The sequence below is a fragment of the Hemicordylus capensis genome, chromosome 6, assembly GCF_027244095.1.
Source record: "Hemicordylus capensis ecotype Gifberg chromosome 6, rHemCap1.1.pri, whole genome shotgun sequence".
Lineage (NCBI taxonomy): Eukaryota > Metazoa > Chordata > Lepidosauria > Squamata > Cordylidae > Hemicordylus > Hemicordylus capensis.
In genome coordinates, this window is record NC_069662.1 from 43,499,208 (window position 1) to 43,517,561 (window position 18,354).

General features: G+C 46.7%; 1 protein-coding gene across 18 annotated transcripts in view; it reads right to left on the reverse strand.

Annotated features, from left to right (window-relative positions):
• SRCIN1 (SRC kinase signaling inhibitor 1) overlaps positions 1 to 12,649 on the reverse strand; it is a 402,584-nt gene extending 389,935 nt beyond the window's left edge. For 8 of the 18 annotated variants that reach the window (XM_053259951.1, XM_053259948.1, XM_053259957.1 and 5 more), the window contains exon 1: positions 12,305 to 12,649. In XM_053259951.1, coding sequence (XP_053115926.1) covers positions 12,305 to 12,560 — 256 coding nt within the window. In that variant the 5' untranslated portion in view covers positions 12,561 to 12,649. Of the gene's footprint in view, positions 1 to 10,151; positions 11,784 to 11,921; positions 11,942 to 12,271 lie in introns of those variants that run through there. The other 10 variants (XM_053259955.1, XM_053259950.1, XM_053259958.1 and 7 more) reach the window with 7 other exon arrangements.
• Positions 12,650 to 18,354: the final 5,705 nt, after the last annotated feature.

Sequence of the window (18,354 nt, forward strand, 5' to 3'; positions counted from 1 at the left end):
TCTTCTTGAGCTCCTGCACCACCTTGGAGGGCATGCACAGAGTGCTGGGAAATGTAGCCCTTCCTGGTGCTTTCCTCTTAGAGCTCTTTAGAGAGGGCTCCATCTCTCTTAAAGAGCCCTTCCGCCACATTGGGAAATGGCTCTCACATTACAGGGGTTGTTTGTTTGTTTGTTGTTTTTGGTTTTTGCCAAAGTGGTCCCCATTTTTTTAAAAAAAACAAAAAACAGTGTCTACTCTGACAGGCAAAAACTCTTCAAGGTCTCAGACAGATTTTTCCAACACCCCTACGGATATCCTTTTAACTGGAGATGCCAGGGATTGAACCTGGAACATTTTGTATGTAGAACCAAGTTCCAGAGAGTTTTTAAAACAATAGTTGTTATATAGTTTCGTATACAACAAATACAACAATCAACATGAAATAAATTAAAGAGAACTCACATTTTAAAGAGAAAAGAAGCAATATGCTTCATGTCAGCTCACTAATTGGGGAGCAATGTTTAAATCTGCAATTAAAGCTTTAGTTGATTAATTGCACCAATTATTTGCTTACCCATGTCCTTGCTGCCATGTCCTTGCTGTCTAACCCCTGCACTCAGATGGAATAATCAAGAGAGTGATCTCAGAAATAAGCGAGATTCTGTGGACTTTATGCCAAGGTATCACAAAAGACAAATTCTGCAACCTATACGAATTATGCAAATTAACCAAATGTGCCTATATTTGATTATTTTATATAATTTGTTCTGTACCTGTGTAGGGAGCTAAGCAGGGCATGAAAGACGCCCCCCCCGCCCCACAGCCCTCCAATACTTCCCCAGATGCATTTTCAATCCTGTCCTTGCAGTCTTCAGGGCTACAAATACAAGGCATGTGCCATCCAACAATAAGCGCTCTTACATTCTATTGATTCCAGTGAGAAAGTTAAGTGCGTGCTCTAAGATCTCCTTTTGAAATCAGTGGGATTTTAATGTGCTCAAACTTTAAAAACATTACAGACACATTTCAGTCAAAGGATACAAGCGGAGGATCTCAGGATGCTGAAAACTTATTTGTATTCTATCCAGTATCTTTTATGTTTTGTTCTTTAGAAGTTTGTCCTAGTGTGAGTCCTGTAGAGCAGGGGTGTAGCTATAACTGAGTAGATGGGTTCAAAGAACCTGGGGGCTCCGGTTCCACCCCTCCCTATTTTTTTCATTATCTCCTTCCCTCTGAGTAGTATGTGCACGGACCGGTCCAGAGGCCGTTCTACAGGCCTCTGGACTGGCCCGGACATGGGCGGTTCGGGGTTCGGCCAGACTGGGGTGGGGGTTCCTTTAAGGGCGGGGGAGGGTGTACTTATCCCTCCCACCGCTTTTCCCCCTCCGCGCACCTTTTTTAGTTAGCAATTGGGGCGGCAGGATACCTCCCTGCCGCCCCTTCCCCCGCTCGGCTGCAAAAGGCTTCAGGAAGCCTTTTGCGTATGCGCACGTCGCGCGCATGTTGCAGAGACGTGACACGCACGTGACATGTGCACGCACAAAAGGCTTCCTGAAGCCTTTTGCAGCTGAGCGGGGGAAGGGGCGGCAGGGAGGTATCCTGCCGCCCCAATTGCTAACTAAAAAAGGCGTGCCAGACGGGGAAAAGCGGCAGGAGGGGTAAGTACACCCCTCGGGGATAGAGGCGAACATGGGCCCCCTCTTCCTTAGCTATGCCCTGGGGGAGGGGGGGTCAGAAAATAAAAGGGAGGGAAAGTAGAAGGGAAAATGGAGTTTTCTGAATAAACTCTTATTTAAATCTGTACATGGTTACTTTGTGAGGGAAGCAGCTATAAAACACAGCTCTTGTCTAATTCCGTATGCCATGCTTTTTCTGTGCTTGTGTGGTATCTTGGAATATAACCCCTCCGCTTAGAAATCGGAGATCTATTTTTATAGGAGTATAGCGGATGCAATACAGAGATTGAAGATTGGGGAGCTGAATTAATCTTGCTTCTGTCACCAGAAGAACGGTTAGGTATCAGTGACATATTTCCAGTTTCTGAATAAAAGAGAGGGTGCACATCTTTCAAAAGGACAAGAAAAAGTCTGAATCCCTAATCTAAAATAAGCAGAGGTGCACCTAGGTAATTTTGGAGCCTAGAACTAAAGGCCTTTGGAGTCCCGCCTCCTGCTGCAAGTTAAGTCTCATCCAACTACATACACACACACACCATGACACATGCAATATTTTCAACACGTGGGTTCTTGAGGGCACAAACTGCAACTGCACTCACAAGAACGTAAGAATATAAGAGAGGTATATTTATGCAAATATGCATTAGAAGAAGCATTTCAACAGACAACTAACATATTCCCATCGCACATATTTCTTTCCCCATCCTCCCTCTGTCTCTAAAGCAGAGATCATACTCAGCTGCCCGGTGCAGGTCACAATCATGCTCAGCCACCAAGCAGTGGTGCAGTGACCACACCACCCGGGACAGACTAAAGAGGATTTTAGGGCCCTTGGGGGGTGTAGAGGCCTGCCCGGAAGTCCAGGGGTAAGAGCACCTCTGAAAATAAATCCCATCCTCTAGCATCCATATCAACACGGTAACCATGCCCCCCTCTTCCTTTGTCCCAACATTCATTTTTCCATCACACTTTTTGTTTTTTAATGCATGGACTGTGAAATAACCTTTTTGTTTACTTGTTAGTATTACTTATTGATGTATTATATAATATGCAAACACAACAAAATTCATCAAGCCCATCTCCGCATTCTGGGGCCTTTCGAACAGTATGTGACCCTGAGAGTGCCCCAAATTCTTCAAAAACATCCTCTTAGAATTCCTTACATTCAGACAACTGAACCAAATCTGAATCCAAACCCAAAAAGTGGTTCAGATGAAGATTTTTCAGTGAACTAGAAACTGAACCACCACAACTGAAAGTCTCTTGATTGCTTTGAACCAGAAACGAACCCCTCACTACACAAAGTGGTAGGTAAGTGGTTCACTTATCAGTCATTTCAAATTTAACTGTATAATTAACGTTTTATTTTCCTAGTTTTTTTTTAAGAAATCTCTGAAAAAACCTTTTAAACATTAAGAACACTATAAGGCCGCTCTCACGCACAGCCTAATACAGGCTAGGGATGTTCAGCCTGGGTTAGGCTGTGCATGAAAACTGCCAGGATTGGGCCCGATCCTGGCAGGCCAGTGCTGCCTAGCCTGGCTTTTAGCCTGGCTGCTAGCTAAAGTTTAGGGAGCAAGCGCTCCAGAAACCGGGGCTACTTGCTTGTGTATGAGCCGGGCTGCTTCCAGCCCAGCTGCACAAAGAGATGGGTGCCTAGAACGACCATCTCGTAGGGGAATCCCTCAATGCACTGCATGTATTGCATGGTGCATTGTGGGATTCATGGAGGCCAGGACAAGGCCAGGCTTCAGATTGATCCGCCCTGATCCATACTACACGGAGCTGGGCTGATCATGTTGGAGCACGCTCTGTGCTCCTACAGAGCAACAAAGGATTATCTGGGGGCAAGGCAAAGTTTGGGAAGCCTTCCTCTTGCCCACCCAGTAGGTCATGTGAATGCCCCCTATGTTTTTTTGAAATAGGTTTTTTTTTTTTTTTTTTTTTAACGTGGCTGCCCCAGGGGTTTGGAATGCACTCCTTGTCAAAATAAGAGCTTCTCCATCTCTGATTAAGACACACCTGTTTTCTCTGGCTTTTAAATAAAATTAATTTTAAACTGTTTAATTGTTTTTATCCTGTGATATTATTTTAATTGTTTTACTCTGTGAATTATTTTTTTATCCTGTGAAAGTGTTTTGTTTGTTTTTGTTTTTATATTGGAATTTGTATTATGTACACCACCTAGCGATGTACATAACAGGCAGGGGCATAGCCACCTTTGTGCGAACGGGTTCAAAGAACCCAGGCCGCCAATTAAAAGGGCCGCCAAAACCCTGTAGCTTGGGCTCTGGAGGAGCCCAGAGCGAACTCCCCCCTCCCACGCCCAGGCTGCCGAGAGCCCGAGCAAGCTCTCAGCTTGTCATTTCAGGCAGTGCTGGTTGCCCAATAGGACGTTTTTCCCTTTCTCTTCCTCCAGAGAGGGAGAGAAAAGGAAAAATGTCCTATCGGGCAGCTGGCACTGCCTGAAATGACAAGCTGAGAGCTCACTTGGGCTCTTGGCAGTCCGGGCCATGCCCCCTTTGCTTGTGATGTCATGTGCAAAGGGGGCGTGGCCCGGGCTGCCAAGAGCCCAAGTGAGCTCTCAGCTTGAAATTTCAGGCAGCGCCGGCTGCCTGATAGGATGTTTTCCCATAGGGGGAAATGTCCTATCGGGCAGCCGGCACTGCCTGAAATAACAAAGAGTTTGCTCGGGCTCTCAGCAACCCGGGCGGAAGGGGGGAGTTTGCTCTGGGCTCCTCTGGAGCCCGAGCCACACCCCTGTGCATGGGACATCACATGCACAGGCGTAACTGGAGGGGCCACTGAGCGGGGCTGGACCCAGGCCGCTGTTCGGCTGGCTCTGCGGCTGATAACAGGCAGTATATAAATATGATAGACAAAAAGACAGAATAATAATAATGTACAGGGCTGGCCCAAGGATTTCTAGTGCCTTAGGCGAAGGCTGGCTTTGGTGACCCCTGCCCCTTTGCCCCTTTGGTGACCCCTGCCCCTGTCCTCATTGTCCAGACAGGCAGGCAGGCAGTCCCTGTCACTCTCCCACCACTTGCAGTCCTTGCCACTCTGCTGCCTCTGCCCACTGCTCCGGCTGCTGCCAGATACTTCTGGGAAGCCAGCCTGACATGGCACATTTTAATGATGTCACCACACAATGCGACAACATGATTATAACATGCTGTGGCAGGCCGGCTGCACAGAAGCAGCCGGCGGCAGCAAGAGTACAGGGGGAGAGCTATAATAGGGTGGACAGGTTCAAAGAACCCGGGCCACTCAGCTCCTGGGACCCGCCTCACTCCCAGAAGGGCCGTACAACCCCTCCGGAGCAAATTCCCAGCTGGCATTTACTGGCTGGTTATGCAATTTGATCGTACTCTCTGTGAGGGAGAATATGAACAAAATGTCCACCCACCCAGCCCTGTTCCCCTGGCTCCACCACTACAGGAGCAGAGGTGGCAAGGAGAGCAAGTGGGCAGCCAGACGGGCAGTAGGGATGTGGAGTGCCTGCTCGGTCACCTGCCCGCTCACTCACTTGGACAAAGGGGGGTACACGTGAAGAGGGCAGGGGGTGCAACAGCATACCCCACAGGTTGCTTCCCCAGCCAGCTGCCTAGTAGGTGGACTGGCCCTGCTTTTGGCTTTTCAGGTGTAAGCCATCAGTGCCCTTCCCCACTTGATGCCCGAGGCGACCGCCTAGTTCACTTGGTGGACAGATCAGCCCTGGCAAAGTAACACGGGTGGTCCTGAGCCACCGTGCTGCTGCGGGCTCCTAAGGGCTCCACTGGCCATCTTGCATAAGAGCACAAACACATAAAGTAGTACGCTTGCACTTCAAGAGTGCAACTTACACTGAAAATAATATAAGCAACCCCTTTATTTAGCAGGGGGAGAGCAACTGTCCCTATCCATCCCCAGCACAGCAGCATCCCTCCAGTCTATCTTATTATCAATTATTATTAATTATCTTATCAATTATTTAGATTGTGAGCCCTTTGGGGACAGGGAGCCATTTTATTTTTGTATTTATATCTATGTAAACCGCTTTGGAAACTTTTGTTGAAAGCCTATATATAAATATTCATCGTATTCATAAATAATGTAAGTAGCATTCCTGAAGTGTGGGTGTGCTACTTGAAGTATTTCCCACTCTTGTGCAAGAAAGCCAGCACTTCCCTTCCGAACCTGCAGCAGTACTTGCAGCTCAGAATCACCCACATCATGCTGCAGAACATGTGGGTCCCCTTCTCCAAATTATAGTTATCATGGGTCAATATCCAGACTAATACTGTATTTGCTCAACTAACACATTTGTGCCAGTGCAAGAAAATCACATAGCTGCCCAAATTTGCAGGGAATGTTCGAAGTGGAGCTCTAGTGCAAAGGTTCCCTAAGGAAAAGGTTGCACAGCAGGTGGTGTGCCATAGTGTTGTGCAAACGCAAACATGTTTGTGCTAGCACAACACCAACCAGGAATGCAAGCTCCAGACTGTGCATATCTGGCTAGCACATGAGTCTGGACGTTCGCCATTGACTTTGTTTTATAGCAGGGGTGTCCAACTGCGGCCCTCCACCTGTTTTCAGCCTACAACTCCCATCATCCCCAATAACAGTGGCCAGTAGCCAGGGATGATGGGAGTTGTAGGCCAAGAACAGCTGGAGGTCCCCAACTGGACACCCCTGTTTTATAGAGTTCTATTACAAGAAAGAGAGTTTGACATTATTCTGCACAAAATGCATCTAAACCAATTGAAAGTATCCGAACCAGTTATGAACCACTTCTTAATGTTAGTATCTCAACCAGAACTGAATCACAACATTTAAAAATACTGACGGCCCTGAATCAGAACTAAACCTACATGTCTAACGGTTCAACTCCTGCTTGCAACACCCCAGCAGGGGGTAGATAGATAGATGAGGGTCTGGGATTGAAAGAAGGTGGCTTGCTTAAACCAGCATGCTGATTTCATGGCAGGGGTGAAGTTTTTGAGTGAAGTCTTGGAGCTGGGGAGTGAATATCGTGCCACTGGTATAAGTGTCATACATCGCCTCATCTGCCTTGAGACAGACTGCTCATAAACACCACAGACAAATCATTAAATACATACAAATAAAATGAGCCACTATGCTGCAGCGTCCCCTTGCCTGACTCTCTAAAGGAGCAAACTCTTTCCTCCACACACACCCTCCACAGACCACTTCCCTCCCCTTTGTCACATGCATGCCAGGGGTATTCAAAGGCAGCCATAGTTCTCCCCCTCCATCCCCAATGGTATGCAAACAGAATGAGAGGACTGTGTGTGTATGTGTGTGTGTGTGTTGTGTGTACATTGGGAGGTGAACTCGCTGGGGAGGGCAGAAGGCAGCTGTGCTGTCTCCAGCAATGACTGCACAGTACAAATCAGTGTACAGGAAAAGAGAAGAATCAATTTCTATAATTAAATCCCAGCTTGTTTCATTTTTATTTAGTTAGAGGCCTTTTTTTTTTTTTGGCAACCCCTCTCTCTGCACAGTTACAACAGACCTCTTTGCTACAGCCGGTTTGGTCTGACGCCTGGTACCACGGTTAGCGCCACGGAGTCAACGCTTGACTTCACAGCAGCTGGCTGGAGCCAGATAACTTCTCACTAGGAGCCGTGTGGCTGCTGGAGCACTGAGCAACGTTCTCTGAGCTCTGTTTCCTAAGGCAAAGATGCTGCTACCATAAGGAGGCAACTGTGGGGAAAGGAGGGCAGAGATCAGCTTTCCTGCATCCTGAGCAATAAGGTGTTTTTTTAATGTAGGCAAGCAAGTCAAGTTTATTTTCTTTTTTCCAGTGTGTGAACAGCTTGCTAACACAGTTCAAAGAAGTCTTCACAAAAGTGCTTTGAACCAGGATATGCTCAATTGCAATCTCAACCATATGTATATGAGAAATGACAAAAATAAAGATGGAAGCCCTGAAGGTCGGGCAAGGGGAATGTTTGAAGAAGAGCCCAGAAAGCTATTCTATAGCACACTCCCTCGGTCCCTGTACCTTCCTGTACCTGTCTAAGCATTTGCACCTGAAATAAATACATATTCTTCCCCTTTTTACCATGCCTCCATTTCTCTTAACTTCCTCTGATGTCTCTTGGTATTGAATTTTAGATTGTAAGTTCCTTGGAGCAGGGACCTGCCTTCTTGTACTTTGTAAAGTACCATGCATGTTGATGGAATAGCAAAGTCTAAGGCAGGCCTGCTCAACTCCACCCCCCCAGCTGTTTTTGGACTACTATTCCCATAATCCCCAACCACAGTGCAATAGCCAGGGATTCTGGGAGTTGTAGTCGAGCAGCCCTGGAAGGCAAAGGTGAGAGTAAAGGGACCCATCCCCAGGATCCCAATGCACTTGAGAGTCAGAGCATGGCAATATTCAATTCCAGAGCTGCACTGAAAGGACCTCTGGGCTGAATGGAAGCTGGGGAGAGGTTAGGCTAGTGGATGGTGTGTGTCCTAGAGCAGGGCTAGGTAACCCTAGCTTTCCACCTGTTGCTGAACTACAGTCTCCCACCATCCCCAGCAATGTGGCTGAGAGTGATGGGAGATTGCAGTTCCACAAGAGCTGGAGAGCCAAGGTTGCCTACCACTGTCCTAGAAGCATGCCAGTTGTGGCACCTGAAGGATAAAGCATAGAGGGGATCTGAATTGGGCTTTCAATAGCCAGGTAGCAGGGCATGATGAGCTACAGAGCATCTTCAGGGGCCACCTTGTCCCTCAGCTATCTTAGAGCTCTCCCCTAAGGGAATACTATTTCTTTAACTAGCATATATATTATAGCAGAGTTAAGGAAAGGTAATATGCTGAATAAAACTCAGCATGCTGACCATTTAAAAGAAAACAAAATTATTTATTTATCTTATCAAGCATATTTCTATACCGCCTGGAACAGAAATCTCTAGGCTGCGTAGAAATGGCTATGCAGCGCACTTTAATGCTGCCCAATTAATCATAATGCACTTTGAATAGAAACCCAAGAAATTTATAGCATGAAGCATTGGTAAGGTGTTAATGGTTCTAGGGGGAAGTGTAAAATAGCTTCTGAGGATTCCTTAATGCCTACCAGAGAGGCATGGTAGAAGAGAAGGGAAGAAAGACTTCATGTTCAAGTACAAATCTCTCTACAACAAAGGGCAGGAGGTGGATGGGGTGGAGGATCCCAACATTCAGTTGCTTAATTTCCTTGCCATCTTCCTGGCAAAGGGCTGGGCCTAGCTACTAGACCTTGGCTGCACACCCCGTCCCAGTTTTGAGTCCTTAGATCCATGTCAGCACTACTTCCTCTTTTCCCCTCACATTTTTCAACCGTTCCTCCCCTTGGTGGCAGTTGCTAGGCAACTGGAGACTGTGCTCCCTGACCATCTCGAAGTCAATTTTAAACCAGGGCTTCCCTCAGGCTCAGCATACAGGACAAACTATTCATTTGTTCAAAGGATGGGCTAGTCCTTGCCCGCTCCATTCCCCCTTTCTGCCATCTCCTACGCTCTGTGGGCTCCTGTGTCTCACGAGCCCTGAATTTAGCAAGATTCCAGCTCTCAGAATAACAGCCTTGGACCAGGGGTGTAGCTATAATTGAGCAAATGGGTTCAAAGAATCCAGGCCCCTTGCTCCTGAGGGTCCCCCAGCTCCTTCCCTCCCTGTTTTCTTCATTATCTCCCTCACTCTGAGGGGCCTCCAAAGAGAGAGAGGTGAACACGGGCCCCCGCTCTCCTAGCTACGCCCCTGCCTTGGACCCAGAGAATGCCCCAAGTCCTGGACCCAGTGAATGGTCTGGGGTATCTCAGGCTGGTGCATTGCTCAAGCTAAGAAGATAGGATCAAATGGAAGACCACTGGGAGACCCATGTAACAGCGAAATATTACACACGCACGAACACATACTCATCCAAAAAAACAAAGTAATAGACTATTATGGGCAGACCAACAACTCATCTAGTTCAACATTCACTTCTCCAAAAGTGACCGGACAGATGCCATAAGGATGGCCCAAAGCAGGACAAGATGGCAGCACAACTGGTGCTGCACAACTGCTAAGCTTCTGGTTCAAAAATCAACTCAAACACCAACTTAGTGGAAGATCTTTGGCAAATGGCTCTCAGCCTTTCCCATGCCTGTAATACAGGTCTTCCTTACAAGGCTGTTGTAAGGAATGCTGAGATAAAGTGCTGGAAGCACTTTGAGTATCGGGGTTCAGCTTGATCCACCATTCAGACTGAGTGTAGCCAGGAAGAGCACACCTTGCCGAATTGTTGGGCAGCCTGTTGGAGTGAGGCCTTCTGCTGGCTGCACTCAGCCAAAACACTGCTCACAACCAAGCATGGCTTTGAAGATGGAGACAGGGCATACCCCACCTAGTCCCATTCCTAAAGTCAGTTCTCCTAGTTTTCTCAGGCTCTGTACAGTTCAACGAAAAGAAAGAATTGTGATACTGCTAAAGTGTGACAAAGGGATGGAATATGTGGGATTGGCTACGTAATTACTCACCTCAGTCCACAGCTTCTGGTTGCAGTAGATACCTGACTCTGAGTCTGAATTTAAGAGGCTGCACTGCTGGCTATTATGGCTAATCAACACGACCTCCCCAGTGGCAAAGAATTCCAAAGACTAAATACATTCATAGTAAATAAGTGTAATCAAGTTGTGTGTGCATGAGCATGAGAAAACAGAAAACTTTTTTGATCCAGGCACCCCTGCTTCCAAGGACAGATCACACACACAAAGAAGTTAACAGCAGCATCTCATTTCTTCTGTTGTTCTGTCAAGGATAAGGAGCGAAGGGGGGGGGGGAATCAAATCTTGCCACTTTACCAGATTGTTGTTTCCTCAAACCAGATTAAGCAAACTTCTCTTTTTTCTTTTCTTTTCTTTTCTTTTTTGAACCTCAACCAGGTCTGACTCAAGGTTGTTTGCTGCTTTAAGTGAATTAAAATCCCCCCTCTTCTGTCTTATTGAATGCTGGGTGGCATAGCAACAGAATATAAAAATATATTATCACCCCATTTCAATTTTAATGTCTGTGCTTCTTTTATTTCCTCCGCTTTACATGATATAGAGTCTCTGTCCTAGGCAGCCAGGGAAGATCAGAAGCCTCTAAATCTGGGGATCAAGGAGGCCTCTCGATTTGGGGATAACTGAACCAGCAAGCTGCTAAGCTGTCTCTGTGCACCTCCCCCAAAAGGGCAGACAGTCTTTCTCCCCAATAAATTCACAGAGCTGACACAGCACCCCTGAAATTTTGGCATTCCAAAGAGTTGCCTGCTTTGCCTCTATGGTTGGGTCAGCCTGCACCCTAATATCACTCATCTCTCCCCTAATCTCAGAGACAGGACCCCTCACCTCAAAGCTTCTCTCTTCAAAACACTGTCATGAGCCTAAGTGAACACACAACCTGGTCACAAGTCTCTCTCTCTCTCTCTCTCTCTCTCTCTCTCTCTTTCAGCTGGCACATGGTAGCTAATTGGGTGGGGTAGGGGTTGAAGCAAAAGCATCTTGCTGGCTGATAAAAGAACTGCATGCACACATATGTGTGCCCACATACACAACCTGCCTAGTGTACATGAACAATCTTCCAGGAAATAAGCCATCCATCATACATGCGCACATACAAGCAGCAACCTGTATTCTGCATCACAAAGGCAAGGGTGAGAAAGCAAGCAAGAAATCAATGCATTCTTCAATCTCCTCTCATATTTCTGTGATACTTCATCTTTTTGGTTCTGCACGGATGCTCAGAAGGAAGCAAAGAAGCCCCAAGTTGATGAAGCAACCTGAAATCCAGACAGTCTCCTGCTTTGGGATCCCACTCAAGCTACTGGAAGGGGGGGGGGGCGGCACTCACAAACAATTCCCTCTCCTTCACATCCCTCTTTCTCACATTCACTTTTTCTCCCTCAGCCCCTTCTGCCTTCATTACTTAAGGAAACAAACAATCAGCGACAATCTTGATCTCCGACTCCGGGGGTGGGGGGATAAGGTTAAAAAAAAAAAAAAAAAAAAGTCCAGCAGCACAACCATTTACAAATCCAGGCCAGCAGACAAACGGTCATCTTATAAAGCCAGGTGGCTGCAAAATTTAGATAACAACGGGGCTCTTCCATCTCCTGACACGCTCTGTCCATCCTCTCTCCCTCCCCCCCCCCCCCCGCTACCTCTGTTTTCAGCAATATTTCTAGGGCAGCAGGTTCTGTAGCTAGTTAATCTCCCTGGAGCTCAGCAGCCTTGACAACAAGAGCGGGGGGAGAAATATTTACAGACCCGAAGAAAGCAGCGGCCACCAAACCGCTCAACGTTGCATCTTAACACTCCCCCACCCGACTTCAGCCCCCACCACCACCTACGAGGCATTCGCATTCAAGCGGGAGGTCTGGTAGTCAGCATTCTACCTTGCCTCCCCACCACAAGGGGCAGGGGGGAGCGTCTCTCGCCCCACCACACCCCCCTATTTAAAAAAAATGCCCATCTCGTGTGCTTCGATTCAAAGCAAACGCCAGCACCCATCGGCTCACGGCAGAAACCACGGCGGCAGGAGCATCACACGGTACCAGTGTGTTGGGGAAGAGAAAGAAAGGATTTTAAAAAAAAAAAACACCAATAAAAAAAAATACCTGCTACTTAAGAATGGATGTACATTGACATGCCTTGAGACGGTGTATTTCCCATTGTTGCCTCGGCTTTGTTCCTCTGCCGCTGTCTGTCTGTGCCTCTCTCTCTCTCTCTCTTTCTTTCTCTCGCCGACTGACTCAGGCCCAGCCAACCATCAGAGATCGGTGGCAGAAGTGCAACAAGAGAGTGCGGGTGAGTGAGTGAGTGAGTGTGTGTGTGTGAGAGAGAGTGAGTGTGCGCGCACGCCTTGGCGATAGTACAAAGGAACAGATCAGAATGGGCAAAACACATTAGCTCATGATAGATTAATGTGCTTGTGGGGGGATCTCTCTCTCTCTCTCTCTCTTTCGCCTTCTCCCCCTCTTAAAGGCCCCTGCCTTTCTTTTATTCAGAGATGGGTGTCTAGCATAAATGCCAGGAGGATGTCACGATAATAATACAAGGGCAGCAGTGCGTAATTACTGGCGTATGCTGCCAGGTCCGGTAGGGGCGCAAAGACAATCCGCTGTTTTCCTTCTTTTTGCATAAACGGGGTTGCACAGGTAACCTTACAGAAAGGGGACTCTTAAAATTGCTGCAGCCCTGAGCCTTCAGGCAGTCAAGTTGCCCATTGACATATGCCCAGGAACTGGCGTTTGGAAGACCTGAGCTCAAGTCAGGGGTGTAATAACTGAGCGAATGGGTTCAAAGAGCCTGGGTCCCCCAACTCCTGAGTGGCCCCCAGCACCACCCCTCTCTATTTGCTTCATTATCTCCTTCACTCCAAGGGGCCGCTGGAGACAGTGGTGAACACAGGCCCTCTCTCCCCTAGCTATATCCCTGGTTCAAGTCCTACTGCTCCTGGAGACTCATTGGGTGTCCATCATGGTCCCCTAGCCTCAGTTTCCCTATTCTGTGGAATGGGAATAATATTCCACACCACCAGCCCCAACAGAAGATGCCTATGTGTTTTGCAGTTCGTATCTTGTTTGCTTATTCCTCTGGATAACCCTGTATGTTAGAGTGGCTGAATTGTATGAAAACACCCCAAGTCAGCTGCTACATAACTGATTTTTATGGATATATTAGTCTGGGCTTTCTCCTTTTCTTAACACTACTTTAATGCCTGTTGGGAAGAAAAGAGAATTCAAAGATCGCAAAGCATACTTGGAAAGATGTATTTAAAACACAAAAAGAGAAGTCAGTTGGAAGCTCTTCAAATCTGCCATCACTCACAACCCCCCATCTCCAGATGGAAATTGATATTGATTTCACTGCAAGGGACAATTCCATCAGAAAATAAAATTGGAAGGAAGGGTGGGGGTATGAGAAGGCAATGGAAGAATATGCCCAATGCCGTTTCTTTGTTGTAATCATTTCCCCCTGACAACAGTGGCAGCTGTCAATCATGCCTTAGTCACTGTCTGCCCATTGTTTGGCAATTCAGCATTCTCTTCATATAATCATCAGCAAGCGATTTAGAAAGCAGCAAGACTTGGAATCGGACTTCAGCTTTCTCGCTTTCTCTCCCTGTTGTTAAAGCCAAGTTTCTAGCCCTGAAGACAGATGGGGGGAGGGGCGGGGACGGAACATGTGCAGGCAATGTCTGCAGAGTGTTATGGGGGTGGGGGGAATCAAATAATGCTTGAATTTTCCTTGAATCCAAGAAAATACTTGAGTCTTCTAAAGCAGGAACTGAAAAGCGTCAGAGAGACAGTTCAAACGGCTTGTCTGCAACACAACGAGGCTATTCCCACAATCACTGGAAAGCAGGCTAAGGGAGTTTAGCCCACTTTCCAGGGATTGTGGGAACCACTGGGCTCACAGGTGAGCCCAGTGTTCCCAAGGTGGCTAGCCTGCCTAATTTCCCCTCTCCTTAAATGAGGTTAACAGAGCGAGCACTCCATTAACCTCATTTGGTTGCTCGTGTGTTGCTGTGGTGCATGGTTACACACGAGTAGACCCCCGACCGGGAGGCTGCGAGCAGCCTACTGGGCTTGGGGGTCTCTCCAGGCTGCCCCACACACTTGCACGGGGCATCCTAGAACTTCAAGGGGCCGCGCGGCCCCCAATTCTCACAGCCCTGGCTGGCTCCAGCCGTAGCCCCGGCCAGCTACGAGTGGCTGCTTCTCTGCGGGGAGAGTGGGCTAAGCCCGCTCTCCCTGCAGACCCGGAAGAAGCTCTTGAGAAGAGCTTCAGTATGTATTAAATGACACTTTCATTATATGCATACTTTTGTCAATTTCTTCAGATTCATGATGTATTGTGGATATCATGCAAGTAGTTTGGTAGTGAACAATTGTTTGCATACTGCTGACTCACTAGAAAAGATAGTGCTTTGTATTCATACTACTGATAGTAGGAGATAGTGAAATGAACATGAAATTTTGGCCAGGAAGTTTTCCACACCCGGCTTTTAGCCCGCATCTCCTCCAGAATGGAGTAGCCACATTCACATATTGGGCAGATTTACCCCAAAGTCCCTGTGAGCTATCGGGGAGAGCACCTCACACATGATTCGGGTTTTTCACTGTCAGAGTGCAACCCGATTTATTTCTGGGGTAAAAAAATCCACTTTTTGTTTCGGGGGTTTTGGATAGTGAGTTTGCAGTAAAGCCTCGCAGAAAACTCATGGTAAAGCCTGCTGTGTGGAGAACTCCCTGGTTCACACAACCATTCAAATCTAGATTTAATATGAGTTACCAAAAGTGTGATTGTGTGAACGAACCCGCATCAAGGTGGTTTATGGCTGGAAAGCAATCTGAGATTCCCACTTTGGTGTGAATCACACAATCCCGCTGTTGGTAACACACATTAAATCTAGATTTGAATGGTTGTGTGAACCAGGTCACTATCATCTTGTGGTTTTGGCTGCAGGAAAGTTTATTCTCTTTTGGCAGCATCATGGGATAATTAAACTCTGGCTCAAAGTGCATGCAAACAGGCTGCTTGTACCAGTTACTTGCCTCTGACCATCCACTTTCACACTGCATACAGTCAGGCTTGTCTCATACAAAGGTTACTTATACTGCACTTTTTGTGCACAAAATGCATTATCATAACTCTCTCATAACAACCGTGAAAGGCAGGATACTATTCCTAATCACTTTTCCATATGGGAAAATTAAGCTAAGAGAAAAAGAAACTGACCATCTACTGATTGCTGAGAAGGGAACAAAACCCAATTCTCCCAGGTCAGAAACTAACCATTCTATCTGCTGTTCCATGTCAGATCTCAAAATAAATGAACCAAGAGAAGCTTGTCAAAGTCCCACCTTGATGAGATCTTTCCAGAAACAATGTAAGGCTCTCTTGTTTGAACTGGATTTTAAAGGTATAGCAAAAGCAGTACAGGGGCATGGCACAAATATATTACATGACATTAGAACACCCACAAAATTCTCTAAGAATATTCTAACATCTTTACTGGATCCCTGCTATCTTCCAGACACAAGACTGGGTGCTGTGATCTGCAGCCCTAAACCAGGCCTGAAGCTTATAGCCCTCTCTCTGGTCATATGCAGTAGTCATTTATTCCTTTATTTATTTCTTTAAGAAATGTATACTCTGTCTTTCTGCATATTAAAAAAATCTTCAAGGTGGCTTACAATAAGAATTCATAAAATAAAATTATACAGCAATAAAAACTAAACTAAACGGGGGGGGGGTTACTAGCAGCAGTTAATTTAATTTTCTTTAAAAACAACAACAAAAGAACAAACCCCAAAACACACAGTAAAACCAGCAGCCATGAAGAGACAAGCAAGACATTGTTGCTAATGAAAAGCTCTGGAAAACAGGGCAGTCTTAATCCAATGCCTAAACGACAACAACAATTCAATGAACTCCTTGATTTTGCAGCACCATCAACTGCATTACATGCCTGGAGTGCCACATGCAGCTTGGGGGCTGTGAAGGTAATGTAATTGTGAAGGTTTGCCCTCAATTTCTTGAGTGCAACACAAGAAACTACTGACTCCCCCACCCATCAGTGCTTGTGCAAGAACAATGTTGTGCAAGAGCAACATCCCATCAGTGCTTGTGCAAGAGCAAGCACTCCCTGAAGAATGTCGTTCATATGCACAGAGAGGCATTGTAGGTAACTGTCCCTCCCCATTGGTGACTTACCAAAGCCAGAACTTAGGCTCTGCCAAAAGAATTCCAAGCTTGACAATGCGTATTATGTTGGTGGAGAATATCTATCTGGTTTTATTTAGCACATAGTAGACAGAACTCTGCTTATGTCCCATCCCACTAGAATCAAACATCTTCAGCAATGGCATCCATGTGACACCTTCAAGATATATGAAGCTGCCTTCTACTAAGAAGGCAGACCATTGGTCCAGCTAGCACAGTATTGTCTGCACTGACTGGCAACAGCTCTCCAGGGTTTCAGATGGGGGTCTTCCCCAAACCTACCTGGAGATGCCAGAGAATGAATCTAGAACCTTCTGCATACAATAGAAGTGTTCCACCATTGACTTAGAGCCCAGTGGACAGAGGTTTGCCTAAGACCACCAAAGGACTGTCTGATTCATTAACTCAGTCTTTTAGCCACTATGCTTCAGTAGAGAAAAGAGGTGACTCTTGCAGGAGGCCAGATGAGGCGATCACCTCAGGTGGCAGATGACTGGGGCACCGACAGGATGGTAAGATGCTCTCTGCCACCATCACCAGAGCAGCTCTTTGGAACCAATCTTACAAAGCTCTTTGCAAGCTTTGTAAGGAGCAGATCTCATATTCCTTGCAACGCTTGGAAAAGCATAAGGAACATAGGAACATAGGAAGCTGCCATATACTGAGTCAGACCATTGATCCATCTAGCTCAGTATTGTCTTCACAGATTGGCAGAGATTTCTCCAAGGTTGCAGGTAGGAATCTCTCTCAGCCCTATCTTGGAGAAGCCAGGAAGGGAACTTAGAACCTTCTGCTCTTCCCAGAGCTGCACCATCCCCTAAGGGGAATATCTTATAGTGCTCACGCTTCTAGTCTCCCTTTCATATGCAATCAGGGCAGACCCTGCTTAGCTAAGGGGACAAGTAGTGCTTGCTACCACAAGACCAGCTCTCCTCTCCTAAAGGAAAGAAGAAGAGCCTGCAACATGCCTTTCAAAGGTTGCAAGGATTGGTTTTGAAAGGGGGCTGGCCCGACTTGGAGCACAGGGCAAGGCAGCATTTGGTGCTGCACCTCAGGTGCCATAATACCTCGGGCCACTCCTTCTAGAAAGAAAGAAGCCCCTCTAACACTAGCCTTTTTTAAAAAATGGTGACAAAACATTAGCTCCATCCATCCACCAAGCCCCCTATTCAAAGGGCAACTTGTTTCCAAACTGCAAAGTTCAGCCAGATCCCAGAGAAACGATATAACACAGCTCCATATCAATCCTTCTCAGCGAAAGATGGAAATAAAGCACAAAGTGCTGCCACTACCACCTGCTTTCACATCAATAATACCCCTTCCAGCCTTTGCACCTTTGTGACTTTAAGGCACGCACTAGCAAGCAAAACTGATTACTCACAAAAGGAGCAGCCAAGGCAACATGGACTGGTACGAGGCTCTGCTTTGAAGTTGTGGTGAGCTGGAAGCAGGCCCAGAAAATTGGAGCGCTTTGTCTTTTTTCTTCTGGCATTTGGCACCTGTAATTTTAGGAGCACTTTGAGACAGGTGCGTATGGCATTTGCTCTTCCTGGGGCTTCTAAGGAGATCAGGTATCCACCTCTGGGAACAGCATACAATATGAGAGAGAGAGAGAGAGAGATCAGGTGGGGAGGAGGCTGATTGGTGTGTTGGTGTGGGAAGGTCTTCCCTGGAAGAGACCTCTGCAGCACTAGAAAGCAGGTGTGCCTGTGTGTTTAAGACTCCCACTCAGCCCGCCCCTACACAAATACACTTGTTTTAAGAACAAGCAAGCTGAAAAGGAAATAAAATCAATGAATAATTGAAAAGATGACCATTGATCTTTTACATACTGGCTTTCTAGACCTGGTTGGCAGAGACAGCGAGAGGGGCCCAGAAAAAGGGATTACTTCTATGAGGCTTTGTTCCAAGTCCACGGCAAAGAAAATTTCACAAAAAGGGTTACGATTTAGACATCACAAGAATCAGC